The sequence below is a fragment of the Carassius auratus genome, chromosome 30, assembly GCF_003368295.1.
Source record: "Carassius auratus strain Wakin chromosome 30, ASM336829v1, whole genome shotgun sequence".
Lineage (NCBI taxonomy): Eukaryota > Metazoa > Chordata > Actinopteri > Cypriniformes > Cyprinidae > Carassius > Carassius auratus.
Window position 1 is genome coordinate 1049932 of NC_039272.1, and position 18169 is coordinate 1068100.

Consider the following 18169-nt stretch of genomic DNA (forward strand, 5'->3'; position numbering starts at 1 on the left):
GTATAACGGCCCCAACATCAACAAGATTTGTGACATACTGATGAATTCTACAGAGTGGAAAAGCCTCCGGGGGAAATATGTGGTGGCACTTGTGCAGAATGAAAGCCCTCTCAATCAGTAGGGCACATTAGAGAGCTTTTTGTGAAGCAGTGCCTCTTGGCTTTCTTCCAAATGCAAGAAGGATAATTCAAACTGACAGAGTGACCCCCTTCATACACAAATGGTGCCGGTCTTACAGAATAACAATCAGATCAAACAGATGCACTAAGAAAAGCTAACAGGTCTTCTAACAGACGTTTAAAGGAAAGAGAGCACATCACGTGATCTATGACCTTCACATGTTCTCCAGATGAAACTGTTCTATGATCCAGGAACATAATGATTGAAGAAATGGGATCTAATATTCTAAGAAAAGAACTCAGTAGAGAGAGAGAGAGAGAGAGAGAGAGAGAGAGAGAGAGAGAGCACATGTGTGGTGAAGGCAAGGACGAGTGCATGGGATGCAAGATCACATTTTAAGGCCCGGAGAAAAGCGTCTGGTTATTCACTGCACTTATTTTGAGGTAAAATCATTGGGATTATAAGGAATGGATTTAAAAATTGTAAAACATACTAAACAAATCTGACTTTCATATTGGCAGCCGAAAACTTGATAAAATTAGCTAAAAATATGACAATTTGTTGAATGACAAGACGCAAAATTTCCATTTTCCATGTTAAATCCATGCGCTTCATAAGGTCTCTCAAACATTTCAGGAAATGTAGAACCATTGCAATATTTAGTAACTTTAATTATGATTCACTGCTGCAATTTCTTGCATTATATTTTGCTTGTAAAAAAACAGCCTAGATAAAAAAAAAAAAAAAAAATTCTACTTATTAAATGACGTCTACAAGTTTATAAGGATTCAAACAAACATGCAGAATTGCACATTGATTTGATATTAATTCACATGACTCTTATAAGAATTAATACATATGTGGAAAGGTATGACAATGCAAACTTTGTATTTATGATGTAATAAAACTTTCAGAACAAAATCCTCATATTAGAAACCCAGGACAAATGCATTACTGTTACAATCAGGCATTGCTATTATTCTGCCCTTTCTCTAATTTCTCTGACAGCACTTTATATTTAATCAATAACGTTTAACAATCAGTACATTTAATCTGTTTGATTGATATATTCTGATCAGATTAGGATTACGCGCACCTAATCTTGCTTTTCTTCACATTTATTGCTTGTCATGTGTTAAAGCATTAGGATGACAATCCCAGTAAAATCCAAATTGTAAATCTAGATGAAATTATATCTAAATGTCCATAAAACACTGATCTGTCATGCATTATGTAATGCCTGTGAACGTCAAAGATGGTTAAAGCCTACATACCATTTAACTGGTTATAGACCACATCTTCTAGTCGCTCGAGCCTTTTGAGAATGGATTGTCTGTCCATGGAGTTCGTAACTTTGGCATTCCTGCCTCGCAGTCGCTGATCCGAGAGCCTCCCGATCTGCACGAGCTCTTCGGATCGGTCCTGGATCCTGCAGTAGACGGAGAACAAGATGATCCCGACGAACACCAGAATGTTGACCGTCAGCAATGTTTTGATCTTGCGTGCCACAGCCATTAAAGCCCGCGAGCGACACTGTCAGACCGCTAATATTGATCCATATGATCGGCTGTGGAGGGAGCTGTCCTTTCAGCACCACGCACAACAACCCGCGCGAGCGGCAGTTTCACAAGCCTAACAGCTGATCAGCGAGCATAAACGATGATGCATATGCGATATATAAGCGAAAACACGTAATAGAGGTTGCAATCAAATCCCACCGCCTCGGTTTCCTGCGTTGACCCCCATAACAAACGTTTAGAAATGTGTCAGAGCAGCCTACGGAGATTCCGCTCCGATTAAAAGCACGCGTTTAATCACGCTGTGCACTCAGGAGTCGAAGAGCACGAGATGTGCACAGTTCAGAAGGCTCATTTTAAATGTCAGTGCATGTCAAACAATGATTCTTCGTGTGCAGCATCCTTCGCGGGACTCCGTCTATCTGTTAAAGCAAAGATGCATCGAAGTAGAACGCGATTTTAGATTAAATCCACAATCCTTAAGAGATGAACGCAGGTGGAAGTGAAAAAGACGCTGTCAAGCGACGCTTTGCATGGCAGCGTTCTTCTCTCGCGCTCCCCGCATGCTCCCTCCCTCACATCCCGCTTTTCACGCGCTGCTCAGCGCTCCGGTGACGTCGCGAAAACTCATAAATATTCAACAGACCGCGTGAGGGGATGAAAGGCTGGAATATGATAGATGATGAGGAAAGCTGCTGGATTACATTCTAATGTTTTCACGGAGATTGGCCAATTGAATTACAACTCTGAGAGTTTGTAGGAGAATAATGTCTTGCAATTTTACCCTCAAGTGCAAATTTGGCATTTCAAATGGATAGTGAGCAATCAGTGGGTCCTTAACAAATTAATAAACACATGAGCTGTCACGTTGATCTGAAATTACTTCTCTTAATTGTAAATTACCTAGAGCTTTAGATAGACCCTGATAATATAGCCTACCATTATTCTTCTTCAAGACAAGTTACTTCATTCGTGGCAGTTAGAGAGTCAGCCTTGTAACTCAAAGGTCGCTGGTTCTAGTCTCGGTAGGGACTGTAGGTGAATAACCAGTGTATTCTTCCACCTTCTATGCAAGGCACCGGCCAATGGCTGCTCACTGCTCTGTGTGTGTGTGTGTGTGTGTGTGTGTGTGTGTGTGTTTGTTCACTATTTACTGCTGTGTGTGTGCACCTGGATGGGTAAAAGCAGAGCACAAATTCCAAGTATGGGTCAGCATTCTTGGCCACATGCTACGTCATTTCCTTTCCTCGTCCTTTTTTAGTTTGTTCTTTGTGTCTCTTGCTGTTGTTTCTGCTTTCGCCTAGCCAGAAGTTTTGTTTACCATGAAGGAATGGCCTTCGAGAAGCATTTTCAAATGTTTTTGTAACCGCAAAAGTAAGATTACAATACAATTCTACAAAATGTGCTAAATGTGTATGCACGCAAAATGCCATTCATTTGAGATCATTATCCACCTTATTTTTAAGGTAAGAGCAGGTGCAGCCATTTCTAACTTCAATGTTTGTGGCAAAAAAAACCACGGTCTTGCTGCTTTATATTGCAGGCCGGTGTTTATTTTCATATTATTTTAATTTTTATCATAAATATAAACATGCTGGTTTGTAACACTAATATTTTTAACCTTAAAGGCACAATATGTAAGATTTTTTTTTTTTGTTAAAATATCCAAAAACCACTGGAATGTTATATATTTTGTAGACTTGTGTACTTGTTAGATATGGCTTGAAATGGCTGATATTCCGATTGTCAAATATATGCAAGTGGAAGTGTTTTGTTGTTTAAACACCTTTATAACGATCGCGTTAGTTGAGCTGTATGCGCGATGGGCGCCGCTATCTTAGTTTGTGCCGCAGACGCAGTTCAGAGAATCAGATCTGTTGGATTTACAACACGTGAATTCATCCACTTCTCCCGAAATACATAAAAGTAAGTGGCTGGTGAACTGGGAGAATAATGGAGTAAACTTTAAAGTTACTTACACAATGTGTATCTGATATGAATAAAATGTGTCTAATTATAATGAAAAAGATTATTATTGCCTCTTCCTTTGACATCAGTGTGTATTTTACAAACTCTAAATGTATTGTTTTTTCTAGTACTTATATGTCTGAAACCTAAAATAAACATTATGTGGTTGAAAACACTGAAAAGTTGTGATGACAGCTCTGAGCGCACTTGTCTCTGGCTCAGCGCCAGCCAACTCGCGAGAGCACATTTGAATTTCACGTCATGCACTGACTGGTGTGGTCGTACACTCCAGGGACTAGCCTAGACTGATCACACCGGTGTGATCGTACGTGCGATGCGAAAGAGTTAAATTAATTGAAACAAAAATATATAAAGCCTATATCGAAATCATCTCGCGACCCCTGCGCCGGGGTCCCGCGACCCACCGTGGGGTCGCGACCCCTACTTTGGGAACCACTGTTCTAAGGCACACAGAAAGCATCTGTCACCCGACATTTAAGTCCTAAAATAACTTCTCTTTCATATCTTATTGCACTTAATCTGTCCAATACTCACAAGTTTATGTCGGAAACACACATAAGCTACAAAAACACAGTCGTTTATGTCGGATGACAACAGTGTAATATGCTGTCTAAGCTGTTAAAATGACTCAAACAATAAAATAAAACAGAAAATCACTCACTGCTCTTGAATGAATAATTTCCGTAGCTCTTATTAAATGCTCTAGCATGAAGATAAACATGACATATTGTGGCTAGAAGGGATACAGCTAAAACCGGAAGCTAAGAATAAATTACATTTTCAAACTGTAGTAATGTTGTTCTTCATTCAAAGCTTTCCAATGACTTCAGAAGACCTGGGATATAGGGCAAGTTGCATAGACCTCCTTTACAAATGTTTATTGGCCATAAAAGTCTATTGTCAATATTGAAGTAACTAGAAATATAGGAAGCACCCCAACCAAGCAGCTTTCTGGTGGTCTACATGGTTGAGCATTGGGCAAGCTAACATTTTACACATAGTGAGCAATCTCATCCACATGAGCAGACCGGACACGTGTATACAGCAGCGGGCAATTTTAGCACTATGCTAACTTGAATGCCTGCCATGTGAAGTGCCTGACCAGTGATTCAATCTAAATAATGAATCCGGAAAGTTGCAGCGGGAACAGATGGAGACAGTGAGAGGAAAAAAAGAGACTGGAGAAGAGAATGGCAATGTCAGCTATTATAGCGTACTAACCTACAATGCATGCTATTTTTGCACTATAAATACTGCATGCATACATTTTTCTCTGTATTCATAGATACACAGATGAGATAACGTACCACATTAACAACAATTATGCAGTATTCAACAAAAGCACATACATTAAATATCCTGTTACGTAATATGGTCTTCCATTTCAGTGTGAAAAGTGAACCAGAAATTATAAAATGTGACTGGTGCATGCATTATTATGGGATTAGTGACAAAAGTCAAACACACACACATATATATATATATATATATATATATATATTTTTTTTTTTTTTTTTTTTTTGCCAAGGCATAATTTAATTTTAAATTAAATTAATTAAAATGTTATTTAACTTGGTGTACTAAAATAACAAAAACTGAAATAGAAATGAATGAAAAGTGTATAAACTTAAAAATATGAAATGACCAAAACACAATAAAATGACTAAAGCTATAACTAAGCCTACAATAAAAATATAAAGTATAAAATTGAAACCGAATACAAATATTAATAAAAACAAAAATAGTATCTTTATGATGCTAATAACAGTGCAGTACAGAGTATGCTAATATTTGATTCTAAACATTTCCAATATATGCATGAGCACCATACAATGGGCCACCAAATTAATTTCCACAGATGTAGTGCATTCGAGCATTTGAAATGATCCTGGTTAACTGTATTAAAATCCATGCAGATTGTAATAGATTCAATGCATGCAGAGAAGCGTACACTCTTTTAAGTACAGAGCAAGTAAGAAAGGGAACTGACGAAGACACATTTTATTGTCTTGTAAGTATTTTCACACTTCAAATTGCTGTTAAGACAGCACAGCATCAACAAATAAAGTGCACATGGGCAACATCTGTATAGCTAGACTAATCAAATAAGCCATAAATCAAGAAGGTGAACAGGTATCCCACAATATCAATCCTAAAGAATCGTTAAAAAGACACAGTTGAACCCTGTTTGTGTTAAACTCAGATTTGTTCAGCCAGTCTGGCTGCGAAACGGAAACTGCAAACGCTCACACAAATTGTATGATGAGCAAACCTCGCCTGGAGGTGTTGGAGATTAATCCTCTCAAAGAAGCCCATGCAGCCTCTGTTACATGGCATCCTCAAAATAAAATAATAAATAAAGAATAAAGATAGGAAAACTCAGGAGAATTCACTCAGAAACATCCTAATGCATGCACATGCTGTTAGAGAGAGAGAGTTGGCCAGGAGTTGACTTCAAAAGCCAAACGGAAACAATGGTTCCCATGATACTTAAAAAAAGATATATCCTGTAGTTCCCCCAATTCTTTTATTTTTATTTCCATTTCACTTTCCTCAAACCTACCATAGTCCTCTAACTACAAATAATGGAGTTGGACATGAAATACAGGAGGAATGTGTTTATCTAATCCTGTCAATCATAATTCAACTTGTGAATGTAGAAACCTATTTGCATAGGTTTTAGTAAGTATGTGAGTTGTGCTTTGGCTATGTTATTTTTTTTCTTTATTAAAAGATAATCCATTGTAAAAACCCTGAATTATAAATAATTATTGTAGGCTTTCCAAAGTGATTAAGGTTAAGGCAAAACACTGTTTAGAAAATAGTTTTATGATGTACTTACTCATTTTGTTTTAACAATAAATATTCGAAGCGAAGTAGCTTATCGTTTACTAGACCATGGGAGAAATTTAGAGTTTGAGTTGAGTCTCCATCTTGTACAGAAAGCAAAATATATAAATTTTACCTTATTTTAGTGTCATGCACTCTTAAATTAAGTTGTATAGCCTATGTCTTCTTCGTACTGTAGCTTACAACACGTATGCAATTTGTTCTCATATGCATAATGACAAGAACTGGCTGTCTTTGCAGAATTTAATTAGTTTTCCTGCCTAATGTGAATTGCATTAGAGAAGATGCTGATTGGGTTTGTTAAGACGTCTGCTAAAACAGATGGGACGGGGAAATGCTTGCATTTTCTCCAAAACAATAGAAAAGAACATGATTGCTGCTGATCGACTTTAGCTACTGTAGTAATGATAATGTTAACAACAGTTTGCAGTTCCTGAACAAAATCGATAGATGCTAGGTAAAATATTAAACCTTTTGAAACAGTACAGTTCATCTGTTTTCTTTTTAAGCCACAGTTTTGTTCACAGGTACACGACAAAGTCCAACATTTTAATGGAAACTATGAGTGTCATCTCTAAATCGGAGTAAAACAGCTTCTGGAATGAGAAAATTGTGCAGGACTTGATTTTTATCCATTGGATCACTGTTGTTTGCAACCTGCTGTAATCGAGAGACAGTTTTCTGAAAGATGTATTCCTTTAATCAAGATTAGAAGAGCACATGACTTGAAAATTAACAATGTCCACAAATCCTTTATAACAATCAGTGCAATATCCCATAATAATATATGAAATTAAAAGTAAATAATCAATAAAAAACATTTGGCAAAATTTCTTAAGAATTAATTTTCTTGCTTAATTTCGAATCCACCAAGATAAAAAAATGGAAATATAGCTGCACCAAGCTGATCCTCGGTGACATGCTTTATTTGTGCTTTTACTCCACACAGAAGCGAAGAGCCGATGCCACTTGCCTTTCATAGCTTTTAGTAGTATTAGCTCAAGGGGAAGCACACCTAGTTGTCAGACACCAATCTCACCAGACCTGAAAAGAAGAGAGTGAGTGAGTGAGAGAGAAGGAGTAAGAGGACTTAAGGGAGAGCTGAAGTAATGTGTCTTTACCCAGCAGCTTGGCTGTAATTCAGACTCGCTAGCCTCTCCAACCCACAGCCGTTCCCAATTAACAAGCATATCATTAATCAGCAAACTGAGTAAGTGCTACTTATCAGTTACTTAAAGTGCTTAACCAGCAAGCCACTTTATTATTTAATTTATTGGTTTGTTTCTGCTTCTGTGTCAGACGATGCCTTTCACATGAACTGAAGTGAAATGATGCGACTAAACCAAACATGCTGTATTCAGAATTCAATCTGCATCTTGAAAACACGAGGTTTTGTTTATAAGAAATGCATATTCCCTCAAAGGGTTTATGAATTGTACTTGGATAATATCATGATTTCTTGGACATTTAACATACATATTGTTTGATGGATATAAAACGATTTATAGGTTTATTTCCATTTACAAGACCCTTCTAGCCAACAGACAGACAGACAGACAGACAGACAGAACTGTAAAATGCCAGAGAGATTAGATAGATCAGCAGCCTCAAAAAACCTTTTATTATGAACTTTTTAGTGTAATATATAATGACACTAATCCACTGGAGTCTGCCAGAGTTGTACATTATCACTTCCAGCAAGCCTGCAGCTACCAATTCAGCCCCAACCCCTGCCTGCTCACATCACTGTGCTTATTAATCATGCAAGAAGCATTATATCCGAACCCTAAAATCAAGATTTTGTTTATCGACTCAATCAGATAATCTGGTAGTATCATATTGATTGAGGGCAGCTCCAATGGACACAGCATCACACCTTCACACTCACCTTCCTCTCAAGACAGCTTCATTAATGATCAGTTTTAAAATATAAAGGCCTGACTCAACTAAGGAGCACAGGGCAAAGCTTAACTCTATGCAAATTATGCTCAAGCAACTGTCCTTTCTGCTATAGTCTGCTATCTAGAATGGAATAATTAACATTAGTGCCTTTAGATTTACATGCAAGCTGTTGCATCGCATTAAAGATCTGAATCCTTGACCAAAAAATCGAATTATGCTTTTGACATAAGTAGAATGCTGTCTATATAATGTCATGTTGGGCAAAGGCAAGATTCAGGATTTAAATGATGTGCATGGTAACTTGAAATGGCGATGTGAATGTAAAATAAAATGCTTTGCTAGGTTTAGTTTTGCGTTCTGATGATAGATAGATAGATAGATAGATAGATAGATAGATAGATAGATAGATAGATAGATAGATAGATAGATAGATAGATAGATAGATAGATAGAGTGTCCTGCATGCAGGTTATCCACTAGCCACTGGACACAAGTCCTTTAATGAGATATAGGGAGATAATGAAGATTATGATGGTGATTATTATGGTTATTTTTTAATTAGAGGCTTAAGATGGACCACTAACTGAGAAGGACCAGTAGCGTCTGGCTGTGAGTTTGGCAAGAAAAAGGAATTCAGCTGCAATTCACGGCAAAAGTTTAAAACTGGCAGAAGCTGCACCTGCCTGCTAGTCACCAGGGAAACAGGCCAATGTGTGTGTGTTTGTATGTGTGTGTGTGTGTGTGTTTGGGGGGGATGTGCATGCTCTCTGTCCATCTGTGGTCATCTACAGACCAGCTGTTATTGTCTTGATGGTTATGATGTGTTACATACACATCACGTTACTAGATACAGCAGAACAGACACATAACACCCATGCTTACAAACATGCACATATGGTCAAATCCTCTTCAACATTCCTTTAGCAGACAGTTATGCACACACACAAGCACACGCTCACACGAATCCCTCCACACACCCTCAGCCGAGAGAACAGTTGGGAGCTAGATATCAAGCAGCGGGACTGAAATGCAGGATATTAGAGAACAACAGAGCAGCCAGCCAAGAGCCACACCCAACAGATCACCACACAACACAATCACTGCAGTATAGAACCGCTACACCACACCATTTCATCGCATAATTGCATTCACTAAACACATAGCATCACACAATCACAACAACATATAATCACATTGCAGTATTGCTTATTCCCATCACACAAGCATAGCTTGTTACAATGATGAAGTTCAAGCAAGAACAATAAAAAAATACTTAATGCAGACAATTACACAACAGCATCCCGAAAATAACACCACACCGCTACACACGATAGCATCACACAATCACAACATTATACTATCACATGCCTGAGTCATGCAAGCAACATTCAAATACCACATAATAACTATCCCTACTATCATTTTAACTTTGAATGAACACAATCGCATTACAATTAGTTACAATATCACAACATTAAATGGATGCAGTTCACTCAGTCAGTTATTTAATTCCAACTTTTACTCCTGACCAGATGCTTCCATAAACATTTAGTTTATAAGTAAATTTATGCTTCAACTAAGTATGTAATGGTGCAAAGCAAGAAAAAATGTAGTGGTGCATATGTTGTAGCTTGAAGCTTAGTGTACAATTATGTCAAAACTAGGCTAAGTTGTAACTAGTGTACAGCTGGTGTAACTGAGACCAGAACACCAACATCAGACAAATATAATACTCAGAATCACAACATATTAATATCACAAGTAACAACATTACAATATCACTCAATCACAGCAACCGTCACTTATCCCAATCATACTGTATAATCACAGCATCACAACATTACAGAGGAGTACTATCATGGACCCAGCTCCAGTAACAGGGTAACATTTTCTATAGTTTATATACAGAAGCACAGCTTTGAGCAACCACTAATCTATTCTTTTTTTATTTCCAAGAGACGAGGCAATGCAAAACAAAAAGGAAAGATCAAAGTAGTGTATAGCTCCTCTTTCACTTGCTCTGCCTTATCCTCCTCCACCCCGTCTTCAAGTGTGATTGTAATTAAAGATAGAGGTGTTGCATGGCAGTCGACGGAAAAACAATTAAGTAAAGCGACAGAGGGTGTTGTGGCTTAAAAGGATAAAAGTTAGAGAAACCGTTAAGGTTATTGAGGTCACGTGGAGAAAAGAAGAATGAAGATGAACCAGGAGAGGACCTGCAGGTCACTAATTGAGAGCAGCTGCACACTTTTATTTTTTGCAGTTTTTGTAGTTGCTTCCAAGTTCTTCTCAATCATGTTCTCCATTGGAATAAAAAAAGACCTACGAGTATCTATCTGACCATCTACCTATCTATCTATCTATCTATCTATCTATCTATCTATCTATAGAATACGCAGAAGAAAGGGAAGATCAAGTATGGTATAGTGTATAGCAAAATATTTGAATATTTTATATAATATCAATATATATATATATATATATATATATATATATATATATATATATAATTGGAAAATATTAATATATGAATATGCACAGTAAGAGGTTTTAGAGCATAAGGAGACTTGATTACGTTGCTTCATGGGAGTTTGAAGTCATCAAGCTCTTTTCCGGCAATTTCTGTTTCTAAAGTAACAGTTCTCTGATTGGTAGATCTTCATGATTCATAATTAGTGTGGTCCTTCACGTCCTTCACCAGTAATTGAACTGTTAACCCTGATTTTTCTTTTCTTTTCTTTTTATTTTCGAAATCTCATTGTCTGTCCTGAATAGCTTATACATTCTTGTCAAAAAACTATTTATCAGTTGAGAAAATTAATAGAACCTTTATATTATTCATCAAATGCAAAACACAGTCGTGTTAACTGAAGAAAAAAAAAAATCTTCTGAAATGTACTATTTGAAAACTTGAATACAAGCTCTCACAATTCATCAACATGGGTTCAATTGAAATTGAAAGGTAATTTCAATACACTTGTTTTTGGAACATGGCCTCTTTTAATTGTTCCATTGTTTCATCAGAGGGCCACAGACCTTTTCTCTGCAAAGGAATACATTGTTCTCATAAACCACGAGTGCATTGACATAAAGCTGATTTCAAGAACGTTCCTGGTTCTGTGTTAAATCTGCAATCAGGCACAAATCATCTATTTATTCTCTAGGATGTTTCATAAACATCAGGACTGTATTAATCCTACATTGCTTTTATGGCATTTTAAAAGCTTATAGCATTTAACTGGCACAACTTTATGTAAGAAATTTATGATTAGAATTTTAAAAACAAACTCCGACTGCTGGTGATTGCTAGTTCCTAATGCAATAGCAAAAACACAGAAGTTTCTGAATCCTGAAAAAAAGAAACAGCACAGTGAATGCAATGAGTATTTTGGAATATAAATAGTTCCATTATATGCAAATGGCAAACAAGGCATTTGCAGTAATACTGCTCAAAAATACCTCTGCCTGAGATGAATGTGCACTTTCAAAGCATGAGTCTAGAATATTCTTTGATGTTTTTGCATGCAATTTGCATGATACATATTTCTAAACAATGAATGGTGGTCTTTGAAAAGCAGTAAGGTAATGCCACTTCCATTCTTCTCATCTAGGCATCTCGTGTATTGCTATTCAAATATGAGATTTCTAGAAAAATAACCATTTAAAGGTGCTACAGAAAAAAAAAAACACAAGGTTCTTTTTGCCAGTCTCTTAATTTCCTCACTAGGGAATTCACCAAGTCACTAAGGAGCTAAGGACCTCCTTTTCAGCAGTTTTGGATTCAAAATCTCCCTCTGTTTTTAAGCCACAGGGGTGCCCGATCCTGTTCCAGCAGATCTACTGCAAAGTTCAGCTGCAACCCTAATCAAACACACTTAAACCAGATTTGAAGGCTTTTACAAATGCTGCCACCATGGGCAGCACAGAGAGGGAGGAAGCCAGCAAGGCATGTCTTAATTTAATGATCGTGTCACATCCTGTCGACTAAGATGCCTTCATCTGATCAATTTTAAAAGCAACACTGCCTGATAGAGCAGCAAAGCAAGTCTCACAGCTCTATTGTCATGGAAGCCCTGTTGCGTGAACAGAACCGTACTGAAAAAACATCTGATCTGCATTGCACATATACATCTTGCAGGTTTTATATGTGTAAGATGCATATATGGGCCTTGTTTCATCTAAAGGGTTAAATCCAGTCACTCTATTCCACCAGAACTGCTCCAGACAGTTCTGTGGTCTGCGTGTGACTCAAATGCTTTGCTCTTTACGGAGGTATAAAGGCTGCCGTTCTTAATTAGATCTTGATGGATAAACCCGCGTCTCAATGTCAAATGCTATAATGCATCTTTGTTTTCTTTAGTCACTGTCGCTAGTTACAGGTGAAAGTCACAAACAGAAGATGACTTCAGTTGCATGTTCAAACAGACGATATCCAAGCCTCTGTTGAAAGCTGTGATATAAACAGGACATTTCAAGACTGTGGGAATGTAGCCTTGATTTAGATCAACTAACATGAGCAACTAGACTCATGTTGACTGGATTGCACTACTGGATCCCTCAAGCAGGCTTATCTCTCCCATCCACCAAACTCTTCCTGCTTTCCATCAATTTTTATATATGCACCTAATAAATCTTAAGTATTAAATACATGCTATTTAGTGCATCCCTGTGAAACAAACCTCTAGCCTTGGCCTTGCAGATGCCATGCTCTACAGGAACCTTCTTTAATAAAGCAGTTGGAGCTCAACGCCTCCAGCTGTGCTTAGCTGACTCGCTCCCCGTGCTGGTTAATTAACTCTTCATGAGTTTAAGGTTAATGACTTACTGGTCTCCGAGGCCAAGCATAAGACGACATGTCAATCTTAAGCTGAACTTAGCTGGAGATTTCTTTCTGGTTTTTCACTCGTTCCTTATGACATCAAACTGGACATTATTTCTGAAAATCACAATCTCCAATCAAATGCAACAGTGCAATGCAACACCACTAAATATATGCTTTGCAATGTTTTGCATCTTGAAAAAGCTCTATACCAATAAATGTGAAACGTGGACATCCAGCAGTTTAAAAGGCAGTGGGTAAGCCTCTGGTTTGAGGCAAACTATTCACAAACAGAGCTGCATATAATACTTTTTAATAATAATAATAATAATAATCAGCACTGATTACTGTTGGACGGTTTTTGTTCACAAAACTACACACATTGCTAGACTATAAAAACAGCAGTTGTCTATTCCCTCTCTGACTTTTTCTTTTTCTCCAGCTGATTGGGTAAAGCTTGTTATCTGCAGCTGTCATTGCGAATCTCCCTCAGTGACTTGGCAGCGTGAATATTAACTGTCTGAATCTCATCTCGTAGATTCTTCACACTCTTAACCAGATTAACTCCCTGTCATCAATCCTGTCCTGTCACAGCAGACCAGGTGAGGTCTGACTCTGATCTGACCATTCAGAGCATATGATGAGGTCTGACGAATAGCACTAGTTTCAAACTGAGAATTGATCCCACAGTGAGTGCTTTTATACTGTTATTGTATGACACTGAACTGTTTGCTGAAAGGAAAATGAGACTGGGGTTAGTTTTCACACTTTGTACTACAGGAAATATCTGTCAGGGTATAATTAGTCTCTTGAAACCGTTACTTGAAACCGTTAAGTTACTGAGGCAAAGACCCTGCAGCCGCTTCCCAGTGTGACAACTAGCCCCGGTCTCCCTGAAGCACTACCTTTCCCAGGAGGTATTTCATATGCAGCAGGACTGGGTCCAAAGCAATTCACAGTCAATGAGCATTTCACATTCTTCCCTTCCTGGGATGCACCACCCATCTCTGATCTAATAAATCACCGTGTCACATCGACTGATAGGGCAGTCGAGCGGGACGAAACAGGAACTTGTTTGAAAGGGTATATCTGCAAAAAAAAAAGAGAGAAAATTCAAATTTTACATTTCGGTTCAGGATCGTCTATGGTGATGATGATCCAGATTATCAATTGCTATAGCACTACTTCATGACTAACAAGTAGGGATGTAACAATTCACTCAATTCACGATTCGATTTGATTCATGTTTGGATTTAACAATTTGATTTTGTTAAAATTTTCTGTGAGAAAATGTGACTGAAGACATTATACAGTAACTTTCATTACCCATAATAGGGGCGCTTTAATATGCATTGTTCAGAGGCAGGATGAAAACAAAATACCACGTACATTTTCTGAAGATAAACAGTTCCCCTCAGCGATACATTAATATAAACTCCTACTCCAGTTGTATTGCTACATATTTGGCACCAATTTGAATCGTCACGTATTTGAATACATTTTTTTCGACTGGCTCTCAGTTAATTGTTACATCCTTAATTAACAAGCATCCTATTTGAGGGTTCTCAAGTCCAGACATGGCGTGCACACATTTGAGTCTTTTAAGTTTGAGAACAAGTTGTGCAAATGTAAGATGATGCACAAGTGCAAGGTTTCTGTAATTAGTAAAGAGAATATGTGCGGAATCAATAACCAAGCAACTGCAATATTTGCATTCTCTGTCTCTCTACACACTCACAAACACAAAAATGTTCTGCAGTTCAGTTTTTCAAAAAAGATTTAAAAAAAATGTGTTTGTTTAAGCTTACTTCCTCATGGGGACCACAAAATAAATACATAAAATATATAAAAATTAAAACATATATAAAATGCTTTTACACATATTTAGCAGAAAATTATAAGACAACATATTATAAATACATGACACACATACTGTATACATTTTATATATATAAAATTTTCAGTTATTACACAAAATCCAGAGAACTAATAGGTTCTAGCACCTGTGCATCTTTCAACCAGACATCCTCCACATGCACAACAGATCAGATCAGTCTTCTCAGACAAAAATCAAACTAAAATCAGGGTGCAGAGACATGCCACTGATAGTTAGAGGAAACATCTCTTAATGACAGGCATCGTCTCCTGCTGGGTCTTCAATTGACTGTGAGGGTCTTATTCTGCTCTCATACTTGGTGAAAATATGTTAATTTTCTTGCAAATAGAAATCCACGGTGGAGTTGCTGTGACAAGTCACCATGTCCTCAACTGTTCAAATTTGCTGTTATCACATGAACTCATTCAAGGGCTAAGTGCTTATGGCCCAGCTTGCTTGTTTAACCCCTGCAGTGCAGATTTTTTTTCTTCGTTCAAAAACACCCTTCTCAATCTTGAGCAGTTGCATCATGCTGGTGCACGAGATTGTTTTGTGCCTTAAAAGCTCAATCTGTGTGTAATGACACAGTCCACCTCTAATTAGTGTGCAATTTAGGCTACGTCAGTTAAAATGGAAAGAGATTTGGATCGTGATTTCTGTGCAATTGTAGATGCCCAATGAATAAATGTATAGAGTCTAAATAAGGATGCACGCCTGCGGATCAATATTGCACAAAAGACACTGCTGAAGCATGAGGTGTGAATGTGTGTGCATATCAGAAAGAGAGGGGGTGGGGAAGTGAAGACAGAGCCGGGGAAGCCAGGCTTTTGATTGGTAGGGTCCAATGGAAGTTGGAAGCAGTTGGCCTTGGAGTTTCTGAAAATCCCAGATTATCCATACAGCATAAATTGATGCCACTCACCATGATAAGACTCATGTATGAGCTATCACAGCTGCTCATTTGAAGGAAGAACACTAGAGGATGTTAACTGCATTGGTTTAAAATGCTGAAGGCAAGAAACATGCAAGATGCTGTAGGCCTACGTTTCCCTTAGGGGGAATGAAACCCATCAATATAAGATGATACCAGATGAATGGAGAAATGAAAAAAAAAAAAAAAACTAAATTAAATTAATTTTCTTGGAGATTTTGCTCCAATATCAGTGATTTAGGACTGTAAATCTGTATTAAAATGTATGCACCCCAAAACAAAAATGCGAAAATAATAACTGTTATAATAACACTCCCACAGTCTGCCATTGGTCAAACATACAGACAGTCTCGCTGCAATTTCACAATGTTGCTGTGCTGCTTAATGGCTTATCCTTCAAATTTGTCTCTGCATATTAAGCTTGGAAAGAAGAAACATTATACAAATCAGTAGAGCTAAGTGTGATTATCAAATCGCAAAAACTGCGATTTCATTAAAATTAATGTATGTGAAGGGCTCTGAAGCGCTGCACTGGGTTCATTTACAATTATGCAGGTCGTGATCCAGTGCTTGTAATGACAAATGTATATTTTTTGCAACTGTAATATTGCAACATCTGTTAAACATTTTATTTAACCTAAACACATATAATAATAATAATAACTTTAAAATAAAACTGATTTATAATCACAAGATCCTCAGCACAAAATCTTTCAAAAAGGAATAAAACATTTTCCCCAAGTTGCAATGCACAAATTAGCTTTAAATATCCAGACAAAAAAAAATTACAAATAAAAAATGGTAATTTATATAACCTCATGTTGTTCCATACCTTTTTCTGTGGAATGCAAAATAAGTTATTTTAGTCAATGTACCTGTTTTTGCCCATTCAATAAAATCAGTGGGGTCCAAAACAACATTGGAACCATTTGACTTTCACTGGACAAAAATACACTAAAGATGACAATCTTTATTTTTAGGTGAACTATACCTTTAAGCATTTAATTAAGAATCTATCATGCCTACAATTAATCAGACATCTGATAAATGATGAGACATTCCTCACCTTGTCGTTATGAAGTCCTAACAGTTTACACTTCAGCATGTAATAGAGGTATTATGGTTCTTTTACAGAAGCTGACGCTAATGTTTTTAGCATCCTTAGCCTAGGGCTTTCTCTGAGCTTTCACAATTTCCCCTCAGTTTATAGCTCCATTACTGCAGGCAGTAACCGTGGCATTGCGGTGTTAATTCACTGGCTGTAAATTCAGCGATGACAGTAAATGGTTCAGCACCTCTGGACAGCACCAGGTACTGTATGTGTGCGGACACAAGCAGATTAGAATCCAGCTGAAATACTGCTAGCACATCCGTACCACTCAGAGACACAACAATGGATGTGATATTAGAGGTTGCCCAGGGTGTAATTTCAGGCTTGTTTCCCATAATTCCACATTGGTTTTCATTTTACAGCTTGTTTGAACTTTGGAAGCTCTGTCTCCCAACCGAGACAAAGCATCCCCAAAATCAAATGGTAAATATCAAACATGTTTTATTTGTATGCTTAAAAAATATTTTAAAAATTAATCTTACACAATATCAAACATGTTAGATTTTTTTGTCAGAGCCAGCTGACAACGTCGATTGTTCTCCATTCGTTTTTTGTTTTTTCTCTAGTAAAAAAATGACTATATAAACAAGTTCGCTTATGCATCCTTGCAGCAAAGCCGAGAACTTCAACTCTCTGTACATTCCCTTATTATTCCTTTCTGATTTCATCGTTTTCACCTCTTAACTGCTCTTTTGTGTTCTCATGCCCATTTTCTTTATCAGCTTTCTGTTACTCTCTAGAGGAAGGGAGGAGAGTATTTGTCAGTGTCAGTCAGATATGCTCCACTGAGTTCTGGAGTGGACAGACCTCAAACTGAACTCAAACTTAGAAACCAGAGCATATTCACACACGCCTGACCCTCCCTCATGCTCCAAACACACACACACACACACTGAAGGAAAGAAAACAGAGAATATCAGCAGAAGGGAATCACAGTGAGTAGGCCAGAAAGAAAATCAAATGATGAGTCGCCGTACAAACATTCACGTACTTCGGGTCAAAATGTTCTGTACATGTTATCTGAGAGCACTCAGGGTGTGAGGATTAGGTCTTTA

At 37.5% G+C, this 18169-nt stretch overlaps 1 protein-coding gene across 1 annotated transcript in view; it reads right to left on the minus strand.

Annotated features, from left to right (window-relative positions):
• LOC113048763 (polypeptide N-acetylgalactosaminyltransferase 9-like) overlaps nucleotides 1–2229 on the minus strand; it is an 81721-nt gene extending 79492 nt beyond the window's left edge. Inside the window, exon 1 of the mRNA XM_026210598.1 lies at nucleotides 1395–2229. Within this exon, the coding sequence (XP_026066383.1) occupies nucleotides 1395–1635 (241 nt within the window). The 5' untranslated portion in view covers nucleotides 1636–2229. The remainder of the gene's footprint in view (nucleotides 1–1394) is intronic.
• Between the last annotated feature and the right edge of the window lie 15940 nt (nucleotides 2230–18169).